At 44.8% G+C, this 15,068-nt stretch overlaps 1 protein-coding gene across 1 annotated transcript in view; it reads left to right on the plus strand.

The window, feature by feature from the left end:
- adcy8 (adenylate cyclase 8 (brain)) overlaps positions 1 to 3,864 on the plus strand; it is a gene marked incomplete at both ends in the record, with an annotated part of 122,278 nt that extends 118,414 nt beyond the window's left edge. The window contains 3 exons of the mRNA XM_083990706.1: positions 249 to 341; positions 1,224 to 1,338; positions 3,311 to 3,864. Coding sequence (XP_083846832.1) covers positions 249 to 341; positions 1,224 to 1,338; positions 3,311 to 3,864 — 762 coding nt within the window. The remainder of the gene's footprint in view (positions 1 to 248; positions 342 to 1,223; positions 1,339 to 3,310) is intronic.
- Between the last annotated feature and the right edge of the window lie 11,204 nt (positions 3,865 to 15,068).

A 15,068-nucleotide genomic window follows, 5' to 3' on the forward strand; every position in this document is an offset into this window, starting at 1 on the left:
GCTACAAAGTCGTAAGTCGTGACTTGAAGCTGTAATTTACGGTTTCAAAAGCCTGCCTGGAACGCAGCATTAGCCAAAACGACCGGATCGCTTACTTCTGCTTTAAGTGTTTACAAGATAATGTATGAATAGATTAAAGCTCCATGTTTTATTTTGAAGGGCAGATTTCAGAATAAAATACTCAGAGAAGCCAAATCCTGCAGCTGTTGGATGGTGGGCTGACCAGTGTTGATTTCTCTGTCTGTCAGTTGCTTGGCGAGGACCGCTTCCAGGACATCGAGAAGATCAAGACGATCGGCAGCACCTACATGGCCGTGTCCGGTCTGTCTCCGGAGAAACAGGTGAGAGTGACACCTGGTTGTAACCTGCAGCAGCAGCAGCAGCAGAGGAGGACCTGGAGCTCATATGGCAAGCGGATTTAACATTTAAAAGCTAAGTTTGACTCTCCGGAATTAACATTGTAGATATCAACAACGTCTTTCTGACTGGTCGTAATCACATTTTGAATAGTTGGATTTTTCATTCAAGATATCTGTAATTCAGTTTTACCTCTAGTCAAAAAGAACATTTCAGATCCACAACTACGTTCTTCCTAGGACAAATGACGTCACTTTAACCATTCATGTGTATGGGGTTTGTCATTACAGATATCTACAATTCAGTTGCAGATATCCACTATGTGAATTACGGATATCTGTAACTAAATTACGACTAGTCATAATTCCAGTTACAGATATCTACAACTTCATTTCTCCTAGTCAAAACTTAAGTTAAGATATCCGAAAAGGGACATGTAGATATCTTTAACTGAGGTGAATTAGAGATATCTTGAACTGGAATTATGACTAGTCAGAATCAAATTGTAGATATCTCAAACTGGAATTAGTAGTAGTCGTAATTCAGTTACAGATATCCGTAATTCACATAGTGGATATCTGCAACTGAATTGTAGATATCTGTAATGACAAACCCCATACACATGAATGGTTACAGTGACGTCATTTGTCCTAGGAAGAATGTAATTGCAGATATCTGAAATGTTCTTTTTGACTCGGCAAAACTGAATTACAGATATCTACAACACACATCCTGTCTGGCTTTTAAATGTTAAAATGGCTTGACATAAGCTCAGGCCCTGAAGCTCTGGTCCTGAGGCTCTGGTCCTGATGCTCAGATCTTGAGGTCCAGGTCCTGACGTTGACCTGGTTCTCCGTTCTCCACAGCAATGTGAAGATAAGTGGGGTCACCTGTGTGCGTTAGCCGACTTCGCCATCGCCCTCAAAGAGAGCATCAAGGAGATCAACAAGCACTCGTTCAACAACTTTGAGCTGAGGATCGGTAAGAGCTGGAGAGATGCTCTGTTCATCTCTGTCTTTTATCTCATTGTTTTCCCTTTTTGTCTTCCTCCTCCTCCTCCTCCTCCTCCTCCTCCTCCTCCTCCTCCTCCTCCTCCTCCTCTTCTGTTTTTATCTCCGTCTTGTTCTTTATTCTTCTAATGAAGATGATTGAGGGTGTAGGACGTTCCTATTAAAGCTGGAACTAATTCTATTGTCTCTATTGTCACTGCTGATCAATCCATCATGTTCTCTCTTTACGTATTGATCTGTCAGTTTTTATTATGTCTAAAAAAAAAGAAAAAAACCTTTTCAGAACGAAGTCTTCACATTCAGTGTTCAGTCTCGTCGATGGTTTTCAGCCTTCGCGAGGTCGCAGCTCGGTGTCCGTGCAGTCGTTCCGAGCACATGAAGGCATCCTGCTGTTATTTTTGTTTTGCTGTAACTAAGCCAAGAGGTACCAGCCGGCGTCACCATGGCAACCAGTGCCATGCAATGATCTTTTCCTGGTGTCTTAACGACAAAAAAGGACAAATTCAGCCTCAGGACCAGAGGGTTCAGCCACAGGAAATAAGAGGAATTAAAGCTGCAGCAGTGATGGGGGCCTGGCAATGTTAGACACATTTAGGGAATCCTGAGGAACAAGAGACAAAATAGGGAGACAACAAGAACATCTGCATTACAATGTCCATTTTGTCTTAGTTGAGGCTTAAACTCACAACCTCTGACACCAAGAACCATTTGTAAACTCATTGAGCTAATTAGCTAGAAGTTAAACCTGGTGTGTAGCTTCAGCTGTCCAGGCAGATTTCAAAAATGGTCAAAATGTCAAAAATCTGATCAGTGTTTTGCTTCATAAGAGAAAATCTGATGTTTAAAAATGCCACTCTTACATTGACTGCAGTTGTTCCCATGAGAGCAGAATTTGTTTTTGAGATAAAATTCTGATATTTGCCAAACTTCATCAACCACGACTACAAAATATTGTCCTTTTTTTTTTTCAGGAAGATTGAAAATGTATTAACCAAGAATTGGATGATATATGTTTACAGTACTCTTTACAGTCAAATGTTTTCATGCACTAGAGGCTCAATTTTTCAAATATCAAAAAGCCGGGTGGTAACTTTATGGAGGACGGCCTGAAGATGCAGTGTAGCAAATTTGGAGTTTTAGTTTTTGAAAGTGATGGACTTCATAATTTGTTTGAATGTACAAAGGTTTCAGCAGTATTGGGGCTACATTTTGGTGAAAGTCACTTATTGTGCACTACCCCTTCCCCCCACAAGGTATATTGACATGTCCTTGGAGTTGCATAAATCCGGCATGGGACTGGAGCTTCGTGCAAAGTTTGGTGATTTTTTATTTATGGGAGGTAGGATTTCCTAGGAGGAAGAAGAGGAAGAAGAAAAATACTTGGGGAAAACAATAGGCTACGCTGTTGGCCCCTAATTGAAAGGACAGTGATGGGATGTTGCCTTCAGGGTCTGACGGTCATTGGGCCATTTTTTCTGACCCTTTTTCTGCTTATGAAGCTTCAAGTCGTTCTTCAACCTTGTTCTCTTTAAATCATTGTTCATTTTAAAGCAGAAGTAAGCGGAATGTTTGTGTTAATATAAGTCTTAAATAGTTATATCTTCCGACAGCAATCACTTCTATAGAGTGTTTGGTCCGAAACACGGGTCTGTCAGTCACTCTGCTCTGCTCTGAGCCGAGGAGAAAACTTTCCTTGTATCCTACAACCTTTATCCAATGAGGAGAGAGAACGGCATAAAGGGGCAGTCCTCTCTGTGTGTGCAGCCAAGGGATGCGCATGAATGTGGTGATGTAGGGACGAGGGCGGGGACTGCTAACTCCATCTGCTGACAGGAAGTTAGACAAAACCACTGGATCGCTTACTTCCGCTTTAATGTCACTTTGTCCTCCTGTAACCAGACAGTTGTGTCTCTATGGTAACCCCCCCTGTGTGTCGTCGGCAGGTATGGCTCACGGCTCGGTGGTGGCGGGCGTGATCGGCGCCAAGAAGCCGCAGTACGACATCTGGGGGAAGACGGTGAACCTGGCGAGCCGCATGGACAGCACGGGCGTGAGCGGCAAGATCCAGGTGCCCGAGGACACCAACCTGATCCTGAAGGAGCGCGGCTTCTCCTTCGAGTACCGCGGCGAGATCTACGTCAAGGGCATCAGCGAGCAGGAGGGCAAGATCAGGACGCACTTCCTGCTGGAGCGCGTGCAGCCCAACCCGCTCATCATGCAGCCGCGCAGGATCACGGGCCAGTACTCGCTGGCCGCCGTGGTGCTCGGCCTCGTGCAGTCGCTCAACCGCCAGAAGCAGAAGCAGATCCTCAACGAGAACAACAACTCGGGCATCATGAAGGGCCACCACCACTACAACCGCAGGACGTTGTTGGCGCCCGGCGGCTCCGAGGTGGGAGGAGGAGGAGGAGGAGGAGGAGGAGGAGGAGGAGGAGGAGGCGGGGGCGGGGGCGGGGGGCATCACGCCGAGCCGGCCGATAAGGCGGAGCTGTCCTGAGCAGAGCAGCGGACTGGAGTTTTTTTAAGTTCCACGCAAGGTTTTTTTTGTCCCGAGGCGGAAGGAGCTCGTCGGAGGGGAAGGAAGGAACGATCCCATTGGCTGAGTCTGAGACCGACCTCAGGGGGGGCGGGGCTTCAATTTGAAGCTGTACAGAAAAGAAAATTGAATTTGAGCCGACTGTGTAATGTCCTAACATTAGTGTGATGACTCATCTATCAGACGATGTAGGCCAAACTTTGTGCAAAATTCTATTTTTAAAGGGACAACGAGGAGTTTTGGAAAAGCGAAGTGTTTTCACACCGCGCGCACCGTGAAATTCTTTGACCGGCGCAAGACAGACTCATGTTTTCATTCATCAAGAATTAAAGTCAGAGGTTCGAAGACGATCACATACCGTCGTAGTTCCGACCATAAACGGCGATTCTGCGGCGTTATTCTCATGACTCGCCACAAAAACCGAAAGTAAAGAAACGCTGGTCGGCTCGCCCAGCATTTCCGCCACCACTAATAATAACAAAATAACGATAGAGACAAAATGATATATTTATCGGAAATGGGCCCATTAACAAGTGGTAACGTAGATTCATCCACATTAATATGAGACTTTTTTTTTGTCGCGGAATTTTTCGTTCTGCCGCTGGACAGGAGAAACTCCTCGTTGTCCCTTTAAGTGAGCGAAAATGTCGTTTTTTTTTGTGGGTAATGAAAATTTCTTGTTTTTCCTTAACACAAAAAAGGAATAAATAATAATAATAAACATTGGTACCAGTATCGGCCATCGGCCAATTTGTTTTTTTAAAGCAGAAGTAAGCAATATTTTTGTGTTAATATAAGTCTTAAATAGTTATATCTTCCGACAGCAATCACTTACATAGAGTGTTTGGTCTGAAACACGGGTCTGTCAGTCACTCTGCTCTGCTCTGAGCCGAGGAGAAAACTTTTCTTGTATCCTACAACCTTTATCCAATGAGGAGAGAGAACGGCATGAAGGGCTGTGTGTGCAGGGACGAGGACCAATAGATCCATGACGAGGGCGGGGGCTGCTAACTCCGTCGGCTGACAAGAAGTTATGGTGCGTTCAAGGCAACCCGTAACTCGTGTTTTTCCGACCGTGAAGTGGTACCAGTTCGATCTGGTACGAGTTCACAGGTCAGAAGTTACGAGTGGCCGTTATAGTGACTTTCACAGGTAAAACAGGTCGGAAAAACACGAGTGGGTTGCCTGGAACACTACAAAGTCCTAAGTTGTGACATGAAGCTGTAACTTACGGTTTCAAAAGCCTGCCTGGAACGCAGCATTAGCCAAAACCACCGGATCGCTTACTTCTGCTTTAATAATCGGCCCAGATTTCGATGCATCTCCTCTAGTGAGTACCAAACTTTTCCCAAACATGAGTCAGCAGTTTCTGGCGGGTGAAGACGGTCTGTGGAGTTTTTGTCCACTCGCAGCATCATGGAGGAATGTTTTAACTGGCGGTGGATCTGGTTGTTAGTTGACAGCGACCTGAGTGAAACGTTTTTCTCTTTAGACCTCAAGGATTCACACAATGAATGTAAACAAACCGTGTTTACAAAAAAAAAAAAAAAAACTCCACAGACGCCTTCAACCAACCAGCTACGACCTCGTGAAAACAGTCCGTTATTAGGCTCCTCCCACTGAAGTCCGACTCAGCCAATCAGATTCCTTCTGCCTCCGGAATCAGCTCTGCTCTCGATGAATGTTTGTCGAACTGAGACTCCACTTTGTTCCTGGAGAAGGAGAAGGAGGAGGAGGAGGAGGAGGGAGGGGGAAGGAGGGAGGGAGGGAAGAAGGGAAGGTAGGGGGGGACTGGACGCAATTGCCCCCCTCTACTGCCCCCGCCCCCCGGCTCTGTTTTGACTCCGCCCCCTCGAGCTGTTCGATGTCTGTTGGACCGATTCCCTCGGACCGTCCTCATGTCGTCTCCACTTCCCCTTTTTATGTCGCCCGGCCACTGACTCATGCCCCGCCCCCTTGCCCCCCTGCCCCGCCCCTCCCACTCCCAAAACCCCCAGATACCCCGCCCCGCTCTGAAACCACCCACCCATCCATCCACCCCCTGCCCCCCCTCGCCCCCCTCTCCGCCCTCGCCCGGTGTCGATGTTTCTTTTTTTGTATTTCTTTTATATATGACAACACAATAAAAAGGGGTCTAATTTTTTATATAACCTCGGTGTCTGGTTGTCGTTATTTGGACGGAGGAGTGAAATAATTCATCTGAGCTGTGATTGGATACGAGCCACGAGACGACACGGGGGGAGGAGCCACAACTAGAGTGTCATGACGACTATGGGAGAAGAAGTGTGTGTCGACCTCCTGTGGATTTAGAGACGATCACAGCAGCTGGACGTCAAACCTGAGACATTAAAGGACAATTCTGGGCTGTATGTTCCTAACATTTTAGGTCTAAAAGAAGGAATCTGAAGATTTTCAGTTTAATTGCTCCTGTTTTGCGGTAGTTGTGTCTGTCCCCGCATCGCCATGGCAGCAATGAATGGGAGCGGATGTAAGTTCCGCTGTTTAGGCTGTTTCCATCCCTCAAAGCCACAGACAGCGTCAGATGGAGACTCAAACATGCACCCAGAAGTTTATCTACTTCAAGCAAGCCGACATGTTTGTAAAACTAGATCTAATTCAAAGTCTCGCACGAGACCCAAGTTGACGCTCGGTGTGTTCACGTGCAGTCGGAAGCTCCCGTTTGCGTCATAAACACAGGAATATCAACTCTGGACTTGCTTGATGTAAATAAACTTCTGGGTGCATGTTTGAGTCTCCATCTGACGCTGTCTGTGGCTTTGAGGGATGTAAACAGCCTAACCAGCGGAACTTGCATCCGCTCCCATTCATCGCTGCCGTGGCGATGCGGGGACAGACACAACCAGAGCCGGCCCAAGGCATAAGCGAACTAAGCACCTGCTTGGGGCCCCGTGACTAGGGGGGGGCCCCCAAAAGGCAGGTAACTTTAAAAAAAAATTGTCAATCCTAAAAGAAACACTGCGTAATTACAAAAAACTTTAATTATTGTTGCATTTTAAATTGTTGTTGCACTTTTCTGTTGCAGTAACTATATTTAAAACCAAAAATTTTAAAAAGCAGATAATGTGTTTACAGTAAATGCATTGTCCGTTGGTTTATTTTTTATTTTTCTTACTTTTAGTCGACCTAGGTCACATTCAGTATCCCAGTACTATATACATTTGAAGATTAAATGTAAATAGGCTGCACTTTCAGCAGAATTTGGTGCCATTTCAGAATAAAAAACCATTGATGGGTAAAAACCTGCCAGGTTATGATGATTATAATGACAGAGTAAAGAATGAAATAGTATTATTGGTAGTAATAGAGGGCACCAAAATAAAGATTTTGCTTAGGGCCCCATGGAGGCTTGGGCCGGCCCTGGACACAACTACCACAAAACAGGAGCAATTAAACTTCTTTTAGACCTAAAATGTTAGGAAAATACACCCCCAAGTTGAATTTGCCCGGAATTGTCCTTTAAGACCGAGGAAAAAGAATCTGATTCATAAATACTCTGAGCTGCTCCACCATGTTCACTACAGATCAGTTCACAGGTTCTTGTGTAACACTGACGACAGGAGAAAACATCGTAAACAGAGAAGGACATTTTAATATTCACTTCCTCGTTTTACCTCATGAATAATTAATATATAGGATAAGAAATAATACATAAAACACAGTAATAAAGACAATATCCAGTGCTTCTCTTGAACAACAGTAACTCTGAACTGTTTTGTTTTTACGTAACTCTAAAACACAACCATAAAGCTAAGCATAAACTGCTGCCATGGTAACAACCTGTGCAGGATAACACACAAATATCGATGTCAACAACAAGTTGTCACACTGGAGGCAACAACAGGTGTTTCCAGCTGTGACTGCAGGTGACAGGTTCAACCACCGGAGGGCACAACAGGAACAGGTACAACTCTCTGGGCGACTTCTTCCCTCATCACCATGAACACACACACACACACACACTGTTGCTCCTTCAGATAGTCACCAGAGATTCATCCGCAGCTGAAAATAGTCCCTGACAAACAACATGTCGTCCTGGGAGCAGCAGCTTTTTCACATGATAGAAAAATATTTGTGAGTTTTGACCTTGATGCTTCATTACAGGTGTGAATATTTAAATAAAAGTTCAGGGTGCATTTTTAATTACATTTTTGTTCAAACTCCTTAAAATGTTCATTTTCACTTTGATGCAGAGAAGATGAAATGAAATGATGAAGGTGGAAGAGTTGGACGAGCGTGAAGAAGAAGAAGGAGGAGGAAATGAAAGCGAACACCTGCTGCTGCTGCGTGATCCCAAACCATCTGGACTCGACCGACCGACTGAGCAGATGATTGATTATCGGTATCAGAGCCGATCATCTGCTCGTCGGCTCTCAGTTTGATGTGTAAAGAAGTCGCTCGACTCCTCCACGTTTAAAGATCTGATGCTTCAAACTTTGATGAACTTTTGACCTTTGAATGAAGAAAGAAAGAAAGAAAACGTGAGCAGGACGTTTAAAAAGACAAAATACACTGCAAAAACTCAAAATCTTACCAAGAATATTTGTCTTATTTCTAGTCAAAACTAATCTCTTTCCACTTAAAATAAGACTCATCATATTAAAAGTTGCTTGTTTTTAGACACTTTTTACTTCTATCAAACATATTTTCACTTGAAATAAGTAGAAAAATCTGACAGTGGATCAAGTTTTTCTTTCTTATTACGAGCACAAAAAACTTGCTTTCACTGGCAGATTTTTCTACTTGTTTCAATTGAAAAATAGTTTGAAAAAAGTGAAAACTGTCTAAAAACAAGTTCATTTTTAGGTGATGAGTCTTATTTTAAGTGGAAAGAGATTAGTTTTGACTAGAAATTGAGACATTTTGACAAAAAATAAGACAAATATTCTTGGAAAGATTTTGAGTTTTTGCAGTGTAGTTTGTTTTTATATGAGAATCTTCAAGATCGAAACCTTTAATTGAATCTGATTTATGTTCAGGAAACACCAGAGTCTCATCATGTCAGTCAAGACTTCTGAAGCATCACAAGAGACAGGAAATGTCTCCATTTACGTTAAAACACTTTGGGTTATTATTTACCAGTTTGTTTAGGCCGTAGTTCATCCAGATGTGAGGTGGACACAGTCAGTTTCACAGATTAATCTGAATCTGAGGGAGGTTGTAGTGAAGCAACAGACGAGATGAGACACGAATAAAGTAGAAAATGTTCTGATGTTTCCAGCAAAAATCAAATCTGCAAATCATGAGTCTGACATCTGTGACACTGATTAAAACTGACGCCATGTTAGGATGTAAAAAAAAAACTAAAAAGATGTATGGTGTGTGTGTGTGTGTGTGTTGACAAAGCTCCTGCAGTGTGTTGAAGCCTCCACTAGATGGCAGCAGACTCCCAGTCTCACACTGACTGAGAAGCATCTCACACACAGACTGAGTTGATTTTAGTGAAGCTGCAGGATTCGTTAGTCCCACCTGTTGTCGTCCAGCTGTGACCTTTGACCTCTTCATAAGAGGCTGAACAGATCAATAACCAATCACACGCAAAAAAGGAGAAACCAGATGAAATGTAAAACAGGAAATGAGACATTAATATGTCGACCAGCTGGAAATATGAAGATGAAACTCATTAATGAGACTGAAAACAGATGTTTTCTTTATTTCAAAGAGCCAATTAAAACAGCTGCAGTTTAAAGACATATTGAGCACAGTATGATTTAAGAGGCTTCACCATGGAGATGAACCTCTAAAGGGATAGTTCAACATTTTGGCAAACTGGCCCATTGCCATAATCCCTATAGTCATAGCAGTAGGTTCGTTACCTTTAATTGTCAGTGCAAGCTATTTTTAGAACTCAAATCCAACAACTCCACAACGCTCTGGTGGACAAGTTGTGACCTGCACATTCACCACGCTATGAGATAATAACACAACGTTACCAGACAGAGTTGTTTTAGAGGGAAATTCATGCAAAACCGCTGATGCACGTTGCCTTCAGGGACAGTTTTTCATCAAGCAGTCTCTGTATTTCCCTCTAAAACAACTCTGTCTGGTAACGTTGTGTTATTATCTCATAGCGTGGTGAATGTGCAGGTCACAACTTGTCCACCAGAGCATTGTGGAGTTGTTGGATTGTGTATTTGATGAGTTTGATGAGGGAAACCAAGAAATCCCATAATGAGCCTCCGTAGCGTAGCTCTGAGCAGCTCACGGCTCTGCTCCGCCGTTCTAAAAATAGCTTGCACCGACAATTAAAGGTAACGAACCTACTGCTATGACTATAGGGATTATGGCAATGGGCCAATTTGCCAAAATGTTGAACTATCCCTTTAAAGCTGAGGGGTCAGTAAAGAACTAAAAACCCTGAAAAAAAGAAACAGCAACACTTTTATATAAAGAAAATCTAATTTGATGAATATTAATTAGATATTAAAACACATTTAGCTCATAAAAGCTACTGCGACCCACCAGGTGGGCGGGGCTTTGGTGACAGCTTTCTTGTGACATCACAAAGTCGCAGGAAGTGCTGACGGCGGAGCGGTGTGTCACTTCCTGTTTCCACCACTTCTTCATTTTGTTTCTTTCCAGATGAATTTTCATTTTACTGCAGAAGAAGTTTCAGCTTCAGTCTCTCTCTCTCTCTCTCCTCCCCCTCCTTTTCCCAGCTGAGACGTCTCTGATGAATAAATCAGTAAATCAAACTGAACGACGACTCCCGTTGCCATGGCGGCGTCGAACACAAACGCTGTGTGTCCAGAAAGGAGACGGATGGATCAGTGTCTCTCTCTCTCTCTCTCTCTCTTCTCCCTCGGCTCGTATGGATTTTCTGTTAAGACATGAAAGAGGAAGAAGAGGAGGAGGAGATGTGGTGGAGAGTGGAGTTGCCATAGCGACCATCGGCATGCTGAGGGGTTGGCGGTGTGTGTGTGTGTGTGTGTGTGTGTGTGTGTGTGTGTGTGTGTGTGTGTGTGTGTGTGTGTGTGTGTGTGTGTGTGTTGGACAGACTCATGCAGCAGCTTCGGTCTGACAGATGTGACAGATGTTCGTCCTCTCACTCAGACAGGTGAGTCACCTGCAGCTCCTGTCCTGACCGCTGGAGTCGGTCGCCATAGCAACCCCGATGTTACTGTAAAGGACCGAGGGGGGCGTGGCCTATGTGACTGACTGACTGACTGACAGGTGTGGGTGAGTCTAGTATGTCGTCTTACCCAGAGCTCCTCCTCTTTGACCATATTTGGGTTAACAGGGAGTCGAGGGGGGCGGAGCCAAGGAGCCACACACACACACACACACACACACACACACACACACACACACACACACACACACACACACACACACACATGCTTAAAAAAACAACAACTCTCTCTGGAGCTGCTTCGATTATTATGAAGTAGACGTCACCTTCGCCATGGCAACTGCTGCCTCCCTTCCTGCCGGCGGCGATGCTCCTCGGTCGACCACGAAAGAGTCGACTCGCCATCTGGGCCGACAGGCGGAGAGAGGAGCGCGCACACACACGCATACACACACACACACACACACACACACACACACACACACACACACACACACACACACACACACACACACACACATACACACACACACACACACACAGAGAAAACAATACACACAAACACAACGCAGAGATGAAACCTGAGCAACAACCACCTGATTGATCCTGAAGGTGTTGCGGTGCGTTCAAGTGCTGCTTTAGAGCAACAAGCTGCATCTGGAACAAAGATTAAAATTAAAATAAAACATCTCTACATCTCGTTTTACTGTCGTCAATCACGTGATCGATCCTCTGAGTCTAATTCATCTATAGATTTATCACATATCCAGACTCGTCGATCAAACCTGGATCAGTCATTGGTCGGCGCCCTACATTCAACCATCAAACCCACTGTTACATAAACCCACCGCCGCTGTTGCCGCCACCACTACCACACAAGCAGGTTTGATGCCTGTTGCTAGGCAACAAGCCCTGGAGTCCCACGGCTGAGTCTTGCTGGGGCCGCGGCTTCTTGTACCTGAGAGATGAACTGGGTCAGAGAGGACAAGAAGGAGAGAGAGCAGATAAAAGACAGGAGGAGGGAGAGGAGGGGGAGGAGGAAGAGGAGGAGGGAGAGGAGGAGGAAGAGGTAGAAGGAGGATGAGGAAAAGGAGGAGAGGAGGAAAACGGAAGATAGGAGGAAGTGGAGAAGCGAAAGGAAGAGGAGGAAGTGAAGGATGAAGAGGAGGAAGAGGAAGAGGAGGAGAAATGAAGGAGGAAGAGGAGGATTGTTCACGTTTTCATGAAGCTCCAGTAAAAGTTCTTCTGGTCTGGTTCTGATCCAGGTCTCTGAAATTGACCGTTATTTCTTGGCAACTTCTTGACATTATCTCATAACTAACAGCCTGTAAATTAAAGGGTTGTCCTAGATTTTTATATCTATAGGTATAAAGGAACTCTGCAGGAAGTAATCTCTTGTTGATGACAGATAAGACAGATATACACATGGTAACATGGTAGATGATAAATAACGTTATCCACCGCTCCATGGATTGATTTCTCACCGGCTTCGTTGTTGGAAACAGATGCACATGGAGGAGAGGAGGGTTAGAGACTCAGAGGAGGAGACACCAGACCAGAGTTAAAGTTCAACACAATCTGCAGTTTCTGATAAACAGTGATTGTTAAAGAACGCACACACGCACGCACACACACACACACACACACACACACACACACACACACACACACACTGCTGTATCTCTGCTCACTATCTGAATAATTCACGACCTCTTCATCAATGTTTGATTCCACATTTTACGCCTCAGTGTTCACGCACGGCTTCTGCTCATGATACACTGCTGTAAACGTACGCCGCCCCCGGTCCAGCCCCAGATTAACCCCTGGGGGTGAGTCCCCAAAGCTCTGATTGGCTCAGAGTGTGATGAAGCAGCCCTGCAGGTGTGGCCCTACTAATTCTGTTTCTTTTATCTATTCTATTTATTCATTTTTGTATTTTAAATGGAACAGTGCACATTTACGATGGAGTATCAGAGCCACATTTAGAAAAAAAAAAAAAACACAGACTTCGAGAATAGTCATAAATTTACGAGAATAAAGTCGTAAATTTACGAGAATAAAGTCGTACATTTCCTAATAGAAAAAAGTCATAACATTACGAGACTAAAGTCGTAAATTCACGACTTATTTCTCGAAGTTTGTGATTTTTTTATTTCTCAATGTGGCCCTATTACTCCATCGTACACATTAATGAAACATTGTAAAACCAAATGTAAATGTACCAGAGTTAGCTAAGAGGCTAATTTCCATCGTGCCAGATGTTAAGGCAGTCCCTACAGGATTTCCCTGGCTTTTTTGTGATGGCCTAACATGCCTGATTTCGCAGCCACATTTTTTAAAAACATTACGGCGTTCCTCCGTGGACTCACTTTCTTTGGACCACCGCTCCGTCCCGACCTGCACTCTCCACGTTGGGACTCGCGGAAAGCACCGATGATTAGTCCAATTTGCGGAAAAGTTGCAGTGACTGGACAAAATTGCAAGATCGTACAATATTCACGGGGACTGGTTGAATTTGTGTTAATTGTTGCGATCGCGACATCGCAAATTCCTGGAGGGACTGATCCTATATGAAAAGACAGCAACAATAAAATACCACATATAAAAAGGTAACACATTATATACACAGTATTATATACACAATTGATCATAATTTGTATCAATGTTCGCACTTCATTACAGTAACACGCCCTAAATATAACATGTCGTTATATTTAGGCTACTTGTTAAAAGGTTTTAATTGGTTTGTCTGTGCAGCAGTTTCTTCAAAATAAAACACTTCACATTTTATTCTCCTGTGAGCAGGATGCACCGGACGATGTTTTCTTTCGTTATCGCATTCGACAGTCGTTGACAACGCAGAGAGTGACTGTGAGAAACCTGTGGATGTTGCAGAGGAGTTTAAGAACTGAGCTGCACCAAGAAACTCCTCACAGTGTTAAAATCCAACATGGCGCCCTGCAGGAGGAGGAGGAGGAGGAGGAGGAGGAGGAGGGGGAAACATTCAAATCAGCGATTTCTACACTGTCAGAAGAATCGGCCTCAGGATGGTCTGAGCGGTTTGGAGCTGCTGCTGTAAAACACAGATTTTAGTTTCAGACGTTGAGATGCGAAGGTTCTGCTGTAAGAGGTTTATAGACCTGAGACGACTTCCTGTCTGCTTCCCCGACACACACACACACACACACACACAACCCAGCAACCTGGTTAATTTCACACCAAAAATAAACCTCCACTTAAGATTTCTTAACAACAGTCCCACGACAGCCGATCATCATCATCGTTACACCTCTCACAACTTGAAAAGCGCTGAAAATAGTTCCTCTCTATGAATTCCTGTCACTTCTCAGCCTATAAACCTCTTAAACAGAAGCAGCCGGAGACAAATAGCACCCTCCGTCCCAGGAGAGACACTCGAGGGAGAGTTTGTGAATCTAGGACAGTCGATGGCGGCGGCGCTCCGCTTGACTGACGCCGCTGCCGATTGTAGCTACGGCGATCTGCTGTAATCACTGAGCTTAACCGTCTATAATACAGGAGGGGGGGGGGGGGGGGGGCGACGACTCGAAGGACAGGAATACGCAAACCATTCACCAGAGAGAGAGAGAGAGTGTCTGTGTGTATGATACGGTCAATGAAATTATGCAAACTTAAACCTCCATGTTTCTATTAAAGCTCCATACGGTATAAAGGTCGATATTTGTGTTAAAGGGATAGGTCAACATTTTGGCCACCAGACAGAGTTGTTTTGTTCAAATTCATGCAAAACCGCTGATGCGCGTTGCCTACCCAGCGGACCGTCCTCCTCCCCGTATGATGACTCTTCTAGAGTTTTTTTGTTATATGGCAAGGAAGACGACTGCAAAGGACTCTGCCACTGTCTTGCCTGCAGAAAGACCCTCCAGGAGGGGCTCCTCTCGCCACCGCCAGCAGCCCAAGCTTCGTCCCCAGCAACCAGCCTCCCCAGAAGAGGACAACCCTTTCCGGGACACCCGGCTGGCACTGGGGGGGCCCGCTCGGTCCAACAGGCCTACAGAGCGGGGCTAGCCGCCTCCAGGCCTCCAGGCTGGCTAGA

The sequence above is a fragment of the Trachurus trachurus genome (genome assembly GCF_905171665.1).
Source record: "Trachurus trachurus genome assembly, chromosome: 17".
Classification (NCBI taxonomy): Eukaryota; Metazoa; Chordata; class Actinopteri; order Carangiformes; family Carangidae; genus Trachurus; species Trachurus trachurus.